Source organism: Patagioenas fasciata, chromosome 5 (assembly GCF_037038585.1).
Source record: "Patagioenas fasciata isolate bPatFas1 chromosome 5, bPatFas1.hap1, whole genome shotgun sequence".
In the NCBI taxonomy this organism is placed as follows: Eukaryota; Metazoa; Chordata; class Aves; order Columbiformes; family Columbidae; genus Patagioenas; species Patagioenas fasciata.
In genome coordinates this window covers 10,723,395-10,735,373 of record NC_092524.1, presented here as the reverse complement: position 1 = coordinate 10,735,373, position 11,979 = coordinate 10,723,395, and the positions used below count along the sequence as shown (strand labels likewise).

At 39.2% G+C, this 11,979-nt stretch overlaps 1 protein-coding gene across 5 annotated transcripts in view; it reads right to left on the bottom strand.

Annotated features, from left to right (window-relative positions):
• Window positions 1-3,722: 3,722 nt before the first annotated feature.
• Window positions 3,723-11,979, bottom strand: part of GALNT18 (polypeptide N-acetylgalactosaminyltransferase 18) — a 241,250-nt gene continuing 232,993 nt past the window's right edge. For all 5 annotated transcript variants that reach the window (XM_071808895.1, XM_071808894.1, XM_065838798.2 and 2 more), the window contains one exon: window positions 3,723-4,204. In XM_071808895.1, coding sequence (XP_071664996.1) covers window positions 4,146-4,204 — 59 coding nt within the window. In that variant the 3' untranslated portion in view covers window positions 3,723-4,145. The remainder of the gene's footprint in view (window positions 4,205-11,979) is intronic.

The window sequence follows — 11,979 nt, the reverse complement described above, 5'->3', positions numbered from 1 at the left end:
AGCCCCCTGGATTGAGCTGGGCAAGCTGCCTTCCCTTAGAATGAACCAGTTCATTGCATGCTGAAGCAACATTGTTGGTGAAGAAACCAGTTCCTGGCATAGCGCTATTTATAGTTACTTTTGCTTTCTCCAAGAGACTGCAAATAATAAGATGCAGACATTAACACCTTGTGAATACATTTAACTTCCCATTTAGCTATAGCTTTATTCAGCATGACTGTAGATAAGGGTAGCAGCAAACAATCATTGGAACTTAAAGAACATTTTAAAAATAAATACCAAGGCCTCATATTTGTTCTGAAACTGTTTGTTTTATTTTCAGGGAATACTGTTTAATTTAATTTTCTTGATAAATGAGTGGGCAAGAGATTGCTGGCTAGCCGTGCACTTGGCTTATGGGACACCCAGGTTTAGCTACCAGAAGAAGGATTTTGTTGAGCTTTCTAGTAGCAAGAAAGCATCAGTATTTTTAAAATCTTGTGTGCTGTTTAAAAAATTTCATACCGCCCATACAAACAACCACTGACCAAGGATGTCAGCAGAGTTTAAAGGATAAGCTTAACCTCCTAGTACTTTCTTTTAGATCTGAGCAGTTGTCGTCTGCTAAACTGTGGTTCAGAGTTTCCTTAGAATCTTTCTTCCTGTTAATAGCCAAATGAAAATTGCATTTATCTCTGGCCTTTTGCAAGTAATATTTGTTGGTTTTATATTGTAAGATGGAAATATATACATTATTTTAATCGGGAAATTCTGTCCTATCATAAATGCACTTCAAATGAGGCTACTTCATTGGAAATAATATATTATGATGAAATGTATATTTCTGTGGTGTTACAAGAAGTTTTATGATGCTTGTCACAAAGATCCCCCTTTGAGACTGTGCATAACAAGACTGAATTCAGGTAAAATAGTTACTTCCACCTGACAATGCAAAGCTAATTTTAGTTAATAAATAAAAATACATTGCTGTTTCAGAATGTAGCTGTGAATGATATTCCTGAGCATAATTTTCTGCACTTTTAAAGTATTTTCAAGCAAGGTGTGTGTGGGAGGGATTTAAGAAACACTATAGCAAATCAGCAAGAGAGTACGCTGTTATTCAGAAGTCTTAGTGAGTGTCTCCTGAGCCTCTGTATTAGCACAACTATTTTGTATTCTGGTTTTGAGAAGATATTCCGACTTAAACCTGTGGAAAACCTTTAACAGTAATTTGAGCAAAAATTTAAGTATGATGAAGTTATGCTCTCCATTTTTTGGCTGTGTTTAAAACAGATGAAGCGTTGAAGGTATTCTGGATAGCACAGTGATAAAATTGTGATCCAAACCTTTCATCTTGTTTCCATGTCTTTAAGACTGTGGTTGGATGGAGTACACTTTAATTTAATTGTACGTGAGTGTGTACATGAGTGCTTATGTTTTATATAGATAAATGTTTGGTGGTGTACATATATATGATTAAGGGAGTGGAGCATCTCCCTTATGAGGAGGAAAGGCGGAGGGAGCTGGGTCTCTTTAGCTTGGAGGAGACTGAGGGGTGACCTCATTAATGTTTACAGATATATAAAAGGGTGAGTGTCACAAGGATGGAGCCAGGCTCTTCTTGGTGACAACCAATGGTAGGACAAGGGGTAATGGGTTCAAACTGGAATGGTTCCACTTAAATTTGAGAAGAAACTTCTTCTCAGTGAGGGTGACAGACACTGGACCAGGCTGCCCAGGGATGTTGTGGAGTCTCCTACTCTGGAGACATTCAAAACCCACCTGGACACCTTCCTGTGTAACCTCATCTGGGTGTTCCTGCTCCGACAGGGGGAGTGGACTGGATCATCTTTTGAGGTCCCTTCCAATCCATAACATTCTGTGATTCTATGATACATGCACATATATACATAATTTAGGGTACAAACAGAATTGTGGTGCATTCTATTGATGTGTGACCTTGAAATCTCAGTGTTTCACTTTCTCTATAACTCCAGCTGAGCATTCAGTGCTACCCAGTATAGAATGATCTGTGACAGCTACTTGCTTAATTATCATTTTGCAACTGCCTCTTGATCAGTGTGTATAAAAATGGCTCAGTGAAGGGTGTTGACTGATGAACTTCTTATTAGCGAAGACATGAAAGGCAGAACAACTCAGGCCTAATGTCACTGGATTAAATGCCTCAGACTGAAATTTGGTCTTTCAAAGAAGAGGAAACCAGAAATAGTTCTTCTAGTGCTCATAAACACCCGGATAGTGACTGCTCAGAGGGCAGCAGGCCTGTCAGAACCAGAGGAGGCTGATTTGATCCATACTACTTATTTTTCCCTTGTGGCTGCATCTCCATGCACTGAAGTCTCCGTATCTTTGCTGAAAGGAAGCTTAGTTTATCTCACGTACTCTCTACAAGATCTGTGCTTGTTTCTCTGTCTGAAGGTGCGATTTCCTCCTCATTCATACAGAATGTCTGTGAAAAATCCAGTTGGTCAGTGGCAGAAGCTGGGAAAGCCCAGGGTGTCCCATTGGGATGCTGCATGTGCTCCAGTGCGTAGGACTGACCTGTATAGCAACCTCCTGTTCTCTCTACAAGATGGAATTAAAGCTGCTGCGGTACCCTGACACTCAGGTTATTATGTTCTAATTTTAATGGGAGTTACAGGCCTGAGTGGCCTCTGAAATCAGTCAAAGTTCAGGTGTTCAGCCCGTCTTTATTGTCTGTTACTGTTTTCCTGTTGTTTGCTCAGCATTTTCTTCTCTGAGCAGCAGATCTATGGTAACTATATATAGCAGAAGGAGGAACACATATAATTAACGTGCCACATGACTTATTAAACAGTCAGGAGGAACAGTACTGCTGTCTGGTCCTGAATGCAAAACCAGTCTGTAAAAGACAGTTTGGCACATAACCAGCTCCAAAAGAGGCTATGACTGTTACTTAAGGTAACAACAGAATAAAAAGAACAAATAGAGTAATAAAAGAGAGGGGATTTACATACAAATAAAAGCAACTGGAAATAAAGAGGCCAGTAATCCCAATGTTCTGGATTATCTCATCAGACTGTTTTGTCTTCTTATCCCAGTCTTATCTGAGATGAAGTGCAATGGCATTGCATTCACACCTCCTTGCAGGCGGGCAGAAAGGCAGAGTGAATTCAGACTTCTGTACTTTTTGCTGTTGCTGTTGGATGGATCCAAGTCTGTGGTAGCCAGAGAACAGTGCATTTTGGGGAAAAAGAAAATATATATATATAAGTTGTAAGAGCTACAAAGAATTGGAAGGGAAGTACAATTGTTGAAAAGGAGCCCAACCCACTGAGAAATGTCCAGGTTTTTTGTGTGTTTTTCTTTCAGTAGCTGCTGCTTTTCTCTTGTCACTTGGTCTCCTTCTTTTCAATTAATTCTCTTCCATGCCTCACTTGAGCCCTGGGGTTCTCTCTGTGGTTTTATTTAGTACTACTGGTGAGGAAAAGTGTGTGGGTTTCTATTATACACCTCCACACGTCCCACCCCTACATTTGCACAGCAGTGGCTACAGTGATGCAGAGAGGTCTCCCTGGAGGGAGGAATGAGAGGAATCCTCCCTCGCTGTAGCCGCTGTGAGCAGGTAGGACGATCAACCACAAGTCTGGAGAATACTGATTCTCAGCAGCTACTCGCCAAGATCAGGCCTTGGTTAATGAAAACAGTGAAACCACCACTTAACTTCCAAATGGATTTCCATGGAGACAGCTAGGCAGTAATAGTGTTTGGACTTTTTTATTCAATAAAAGTTTGAGTTATAAATATTCTCCGTTTGTTTCCTATTTACAGTTGTAAAATATTTTAGGATAGCCTACCCATCACCTGTCATTCAACGTCTCTATAAATGCCATGAAAACATCATTGTGAAATAAAAACGTCTTATTTTCAGCCCACAAACCCAATTTCCACACACTCACAAAATAAACTCAAAGGGACAAAAAGAGAAGGAACGGGGGGGGGTGGGTGGTGGGGAGCAAGAGGAATACAGTACAGCAGGCAACAATGCGATATTTGCTACACAGTAGCAAAAGAAACGGATAAAAAATTGAGTCTGCTATGATGACAAGCTTTTGAGGACATTTGTTATAGACCAGCGCTGTCCAGTGCATTTCTGAAGGACAAGTTGAAATCCAAATTCATTTTCATTGTTTTCCTGCAATTCCAGGCAACGCTTGGATTTTCGGTTCTGGATTGGACCTCCCTTTAAAGATAAGAAAAAAAAAAGTTTGGATTAAACAATGTGAACTTATTGCACTGGTATTGTGTGATAAAATAGATTGAGAACATTCCAATGTCCATCTACTGAAGTCCACTGCTACTGTGAAGAACGTTTCAGTTACTAAGCACTGGGTTGGACTTGGAGTGAAGGTTCCCTGTGTCACCAGCTGGTTTCATTTCTGATGGAATTTAGAACAGCCTCAACTGCCAGTTACCATTTCAGCAAATGGGGTTTCTAGAACTGAGTTGTGTTTCTGGCCGTGCTTTTTAACCATGAGCCAAAAGCTTTCCTCTTTGCTTCTGTTTCCTAGTTTAGTGACTCTGCTGCCCCTCTGAAATGCCAAAAAAAGGCAAAAGACAACAAGTGCCTTGGCCATGGGTGTCCTGTATGTTGGATAAAATGCAAAAAATTCTTTATTCCTTGAATTCTGAAATGAACTGTCTTTTATAATCTTTCTTACATTGCTAATCCTCAATATCAAGTCTGTTCCAGTCTCAGCTTAACAGTGCCATATTAAAGCCCTGTCTTCACTGTTGAACTGCAGCAAATCTTAAATGGCTGGGGCTAACACACAGTTAACTATAGACCTCAATTACAATTAAATCACCATGTAGGTGACTTAAGTGATATTTTTTCCTTTAATTCTGATTTCAGTTGGTTCTTTCACCCTCTCTCCTGTCTAATAAAGATAATAACTAACTTGTACACATTAGTGTCTGAGAAGATTCTTCCAACCTATACTGAGTAATTTGCATGTAAGTCTGAAAGTCTGTCTTTCTCTAGAGTATCTTGGACTTGTGCAGTAGAGGATTACTGGCTTTATGTGCAAATCAAAGAACAGAGTGTAAGTCAGTACAGATTAGTACAGCTGGAGAATGGAAAGAGCAGTCACATTTAAATTACTTACTTGTACAATGGGGAAAAAATAGTTGCTGTCAAAAAAACCCACCACCAACCCAACCCCATACAATAAAACTCCACCTCATCAGTTTTGTTCAAGACTCTGTTATACAGTCATAACTGTGATAGATTTCTATTATAATCACAAGGGTATTGGCATAAATCCCACAGAAATGCTGAGTTTGCTCTTTCTGAGAAGGCTGTTTGGGGTGCTTGTGCCATTCCGTACAGGTTCTGAGTCATTCACTGGGTGACTGTGGGGTCTCCTCTCCTCCGTTCCTACCTGTAATAGTAAGTACCTTCTCCAAGAAGCGACTTCTAAAAACATTTGTGGGACTGGCTAATGAACTGCAAAATTAGGTTTGAAAGCTCCAAGTTTGAAATATGGCTTTGGGTAAGAGTGAGAACATTTTTAGAATAATCCACAAAATTCAAAATATGAGGCTGCTATAAATCTTCCTTGGTAGGCCTGTGTGGAGCCTAGATACAATTTTCACTGATTACCTTACTAGACAGATGGGCATACAGTAGGCATTTTAATATACCTCTGTGATGAAATGCTGAGTGAATGCATTTCCCCACTGCTCTATAACTATTATTGACATTCATATCCATAATGGTAGTTAAATTTGGGTGTCTGGTGAGAGCATAAACTCTAAGCTATCTATAAGCAATAAAACCTGACACACAAGAAAATTGAAGAAACTGGGACAGGAAATTAGTCAAAGCTTTATTATATGCTGTTTGTTCCCTTATCTTAAACCCAGCATCCCCCAAGTTGCTTTGGCTTTCTAAAGCTCACTGTGGTGAGGTGGTGTTTTGTTGTTTCTTTGGGTGTTTTGTTTGGCATTTTTTGTGTGTATGTGTTTGTTTTCCCAAATGAATTCAATGAGCTTTGAATTAGGATATTTTCTAATTGCCAAAAGAAACATGTCAGGTTATGTGTATGTCTTGGGGTTTGTTTTGTTTTTTATGAAAATGTTCAGTTTGTATTCTTAATGAAAATTACAGGTTATGGTTTTTGTCTACACACAGTCAGTGTTGCATGGCACCCAGGTCAGCTCCCCATGTTTGAATTGGGAATTACAGTTTACCGCAAGTGTTTCTGCCTAAACCCAAAATTAAGATCAACTTTGGACTTTCACCTGATGCTGGATGTGCTTGTGTTGCTGTCATTTGAGTTAACTAGTTCTGTATCTCTCATTTATCAGTTAGCCCTTGTCTCAGTTTTGGTATCTAAGATCCCCAGCTCAGATCCTGCACCAAGGAAGCAGGAGAAGGAAGCTGTCCCACTTTCTGTCTTGTCAGAAAACTAACCAGTTATGGGAGACTCTAGTTCAGCTCCGTTACTTGCCTGATTATTTTGGACCTGGGATATGACTCTAGGTATGGTACTTCTAGACCTCTCCCGTCATTTCTAACTTATTAGCATAAGCAAAGAAACAGAATTAATTTTCTCCCTTCTCTGTAAAGGCATGACAGCTAAACCACAAGTGTTTCCCAGGGACAACTCTTGCCTCTCCTCTGTGCCCAGACCCTGTGAAATGAACTCTGTGGTGTCCACCTTGGGAGCAGTTTTTGTGCTTACAGAGAGGGATGAACTAGGGTGCTCAGGTCCAGCTGGTTCCAGCAGCTCCTTTGTTGGCTGCTCTTCCTGAATGTTATTCTTTGGTGTCTGTTTTTTCTCCCCAAAGACTCTGTGTGGGGCCTATTCACCTGACTTAGAGCTCTGTTGGGTAGGGGCCACAGCACAAAGTCTTAAACACTGCTCTGCTGAGCTGCAGTTTTTCTGCCCAACTCCCACTTTCTTTCAGTGGTCAAGGGTTTCTTTCACTTGAATGAGCCCAAATGCCTTCTGTTGCCATTGAGGATTTCAGAGTAGAGGAAGGAGGATGTTCACAGTGGAGACAACACTTTTCCTCTGTACTAAATCATCTAGAGCACACATAGGTATTACAGTCAAATGTATTTATGCAGAATAATATAGGCAGCTACATAAACAAAGCATAAACTATCCTCAGGAAAAACAAAACAAGCAACCAACCAAACAAAAACACACAAAAAGCCCACCCCAATCCTTCTCATTTTGATGTGCCCTCATGTGAAATCTGGTCTCTGTTTAACAGAAACAAGGGACTCAGGAGATAAGAAGCCAGGGAAGCTCTTTTCGATGTGCTGCAAAGCTCTCTGCAGTGGCTACTGAAAGTCACCCTGCTGTGTGCATTGGGGCCTGCTGTATGGAACATAAAAGAGACACTAAAGGTAAGTAGTGGCTAATATGTGTGAATTGAGTGTGGCAGAGAACACGGATGCTTTTAGCAGGATGATTTTTTTTCCCACAAAAGAGAAGTATAAAGGCTCAAGCGAGTCCTGTTGGAACAACTTAGCTCCTAAGAGAGGTGAGGTCTGTGCAGAACCATGGCTTAATCCCTCAGCGAGGATGCAGTGTGCACAGCTTTGGTTCCTTTTAGTCAGCATATAAATGATAGAGTTGCCCTGAAGTACAGGCACGAGGGTTTGGATAGTGCTTTCTTAAAATCTGTTGTTAGCCTACACAGCTGTGTTCATTGTTTTCCGCTACATAAGCCTAATGCAACCTGCAGTATAGTGGTGTTGGTCTGTGATCTCGGGGGGTGACAGTGCACCTACTATATGTTGCAAAACCTGAACTAGTGAGCTACTCTGTCATTAAAGCACATGAACTGAGTAACTCCAGTGAAAGCAAGTGAAAGGAGGATTGTCACACTAACACTACCATTTTGCCACTTTAACTGGCTTGGCCTGCAAATTACAGTATTCCTGAATGGTTTCTGCAGTCTGTCATCATCATAAGCATTTGGAACCCTAAAGCCAAATGCAAAGGTGTCCTTTCAGTTAATTCTTTTTTTATAACCATTTAGTAAAACTTGTTTAAAATTCTGGCAGTCATGTTTATCACTCCCTCAGCAAAATGCTTTATTTTAACACTACAGGCTAAATGAAAGGCAAGTTGCTTATCTGGTTACCTTTCCCTATCTTACGTAGACCTCTACTTGTCCAATTTAAATTGATAGCCTAGGGTAACATCTTTAATCATGATACATAAAATGTAACTCTAAAGGCTGAAACAAGTTACAGAGGAATTCTGCCACACTGAATGGAATTAGGATTAAGATCATTGATGATGAGAAGGCAGCTCAAAGGCAGTAGGAGTCTCAGGAGGATAAATAAATATCCAGGTCAACTATTTTATAAAAATAGCCTGAATGTGACAGCACTAACAAGTTTGACTGAAAACTTGATGGGTTTTGCAATGCAAATTGAAGCAATTCCTGTGAGAAGCACAAATGCTCTCAACTCCAGCTGGTAGCCTTGGACACACATAAAACTGATGGAATGCTTCCTAAGTGTACTTCTAATGTCAGCGCTGTCTCAAGTCACGCATCCTCTATGACCAATAGCTACTGCAATGTGCCATAACACCCAGTGCAAAGCAATGCTTTTGACTCTATTTAGATTTATTGTACTTTCTGCATAGCTGCCGTACTTAAGAGGTTTCCTTTCAAGTCTTTCATGAAAGCAGAATTTGTCCAATAATATGGCATCCAAGAACACCATTTGATGTGCTTGCAAACCCTTACAGTACAAGGATGGTCCAAGCGTGTTTGGTAGGCAGTCCCATGCCACAATGTAGCACATAAAGAACAACTTGCTTTTAGAAAGTTCAGCATGTCCCAAGTATATATTGCATACTCTAGGTTAGTGCTAATAAGCTGTGTAAAGTCTTTGCTGTGCTGTTCTGTGGTGTTTTGCCTCATTGGGTGCTGGTGGCCGCGCAGTTCCCAAACCTGCTCCTTCCTGTATTCATTCTGCAGGACAATAAAGTGAGAGGGGTCTTCTCTGGAATGTTGGTCCTTGCAGAACCAGCCTGAGTTGAAGACTGTCATAAAGTTTCTCTAATGTCTTCATGGCACAAGATGCCATAAGAAGTTTCATTAAACATATACTTAGCCAAAAATTTCTGAAGAGCTAATGAGTTTTCTTGCCAAAAATGTCACCTTATGGTTACTTATCCTTTGTGCTGACAGGCCTTTTAATCAGATGACATTTTACTGGTCACAGTGTAAAAGCTTTTTTATTTCTGGCTGTATTTAATAGCAAATGACCATTATCTTTACTTTCTAACTTTCTTCAGTAAGAATTCTCTTCAGCAAAAACCAAGTAATTTTCTCTTCTGTGTTCCTCTGCAGTCAGGTTGCCAAGGTTATGTTTTGATATATGAACAAAAAAGTGCAGGAAAAGAACAGAGATGCTATTTCACATAGTTTAGGTGTTTTAAAGGAAGGGCTCAAATGTGGATATGTGGCATCATTAAAGCTGAATAAATCATTCAAAATACCTATTTGACTCAGTCAATTTAGTCATCGTTTGTACTTGGCACACCTTCTAGATGTGATCCATGACATTCCAGTCCTTTAGGGTGGGCGTGATGGGTTCTGTGAGCCGCAAGTTGTCCTGGGTTTCCAAATTTCCCAGAAAAAGCAATGCAGGAAGGAAAAACAGGGAACTGAGGCTGTTGCTTTAGACTGATCCAGCGCTTCATAAGGCACTAAAAGCTCTTGGACATGAAACTTTAGTCAGGGTTTGATCACTTGTAAAAATAAGGGATATTAAATGAACGCTGGAGGTTGTTAGCATTACTGAAAATCGGACCAGTAGCTCTTTTTAACAGCTTACTATGAAGCATACGCTTGTACAGAGTTTTTGCACACCATATTAAAGCTCATGTTTTCCTGCCTAACAGAGAAGAAGAGATGTACCTCTTACCAGCTTGGCTAAACATGGCTATTTCGGAAAAAAGTCTTACAAGGTTAATAAGTATATCCAATCTCATATCACATATTCTATATAGGTCGTTGCATTCACTAGTGTGTAATTTTCTATTTGTACCTCAATCAGTGACCTCAAATATTTACGTGTTCCCTCTACCATTGAGGCAGAAACTGTGATCGTCACTATTGTGTTGATACATTTTAATCAAAGAATTATGCTGAGCTGTATGTAACATAGATAATGTCCTCTCAAAACAGAATGCGTGATCTTCTCATTCATTTTCCCAAAACGCCGGAGTAAATTTTCAGTGATGGTTAGTACACCAAATTTAGTCCTAAAAAAGTACTCTATTTTTACAAGTAATTTTATTTTCTATGTGGTCACTTTGGTATGGATGTTGCTGCAGTGAGAAAGTGTTCATAAAAAAAAGTGAATAATTTATCCCATACAGTAATTCATGTTGGAAATACTAAATGATGTGATTGAATTTACAGTTTGTACTTTATAACTGTATAAAGGACATAGGTATATATAGGTAATTGATTAATGCCTTCTCAGATCTAAAGCAGTACACAAATTGGTGCTCTGTAAGTGAAGGAAACTGGATCACGTACTATTTGTGGTTCAAATATTTCAAAAATTAATGTTAACTATTTGAAGTATTTCTTAGTGAAGTATATTGTTAGTTTTTGCTGTTCTTCAAAGGCACTTGGTTCCTCATGTATTTGATATGACTACTGTGAAAATAAGGTGCATTTAACTGCTATTGTGTGTATGAAATATTGTACACAGCAGTATTGTATATTTAAAAGGTATTGTCTGTCAGCCATTTAGATCACTATTTACAGCTGGATAGGCAAATGAGAATCTTTACCAGAGACTTCTTAAATATGCTCTGTACAACATAAACTTAGGTGGAGTTACAATAGTGATCAGCCACATGGTTTCTTAAAGCACTGCACTGCATTTGTGTTCTATTGCCAGGGAGCCATCCAGGCACAGGCCTGACATCACTTGCCGGTACCCAGTGAGTAAATACTGTGAAGTGTCCTCTGACAATGGACTTAGATGCATCATTCAACGGTTACAACAATTCCATGTCTACACCATATTTTGTCTCATTCTGCTACTGAGACCTCCGAGTGAGTGTTCAGATTTCAAATCATCATAAATGCTGAATTTTTATATTGCTGCAACAAATTTTTAACACTGCAGCTATGACAAATCATATAATGCAGTTTTATCTGTATGTCTAATCCAGGTTTTAGTAACTATTGTACTGTGCAATCATTTTCTGTATTGTTTAATCTAGATTGGCTACATGAATGCAGAGCAGTCTAGGTTCTGAGCACAGTCCTCTAAATGTGCAATAGTTAAACCTTCAGGATGTGGAAATAAAGTATTTAAATAAAAGCAATTAAACCTGGCAAAAGGCAATGCAGTGTCATATGGTGTATGTAATTGGAATAGAAAACAAATTCCAGAGAAACAGCATAAAAATCAGAAATGGAATGTATGGATTTATACCTATGAGTAATATTTTTCACATATATATATACATAATTTTATCACAGATTTAACAAATTACGAAGGCCCATTGTTAATAGCAAGATTAAGGAAACAGTAACTCACAAAAAATAAATTGAAGCCTTCAGTGAAAGACAAAGAAGCTCGTCAGGATATGATAGCAGAAAATGCATTTTACAAGAGAAAATGGTGATAAAACTAAGAAAATTGAAGGGGGCTTTGGAATGGAATGCATTAGGCAGACTAGAAAGTTCCTCAGGGATTTTTCAGAAAGTAAACACAAATCATTACTGTACCAGCAGTGGCCAGGAAATCTTTCTGATGTAGTAGGAAAACATCTGCAGAAACAAATATTCTAGGTATGGAATATGATTTTAAAAATTAATTATTGAACTCTGTTTCTAGGGGGGCTGGGGGAGTGGGAAGTAGTTTAAAAAGGGAATCTTGTATGCATACATAGCCCTGGTCATTATGGCTAAAGGCACAATTTACAGCTGAACAGTTTTGTTTTGGCAACG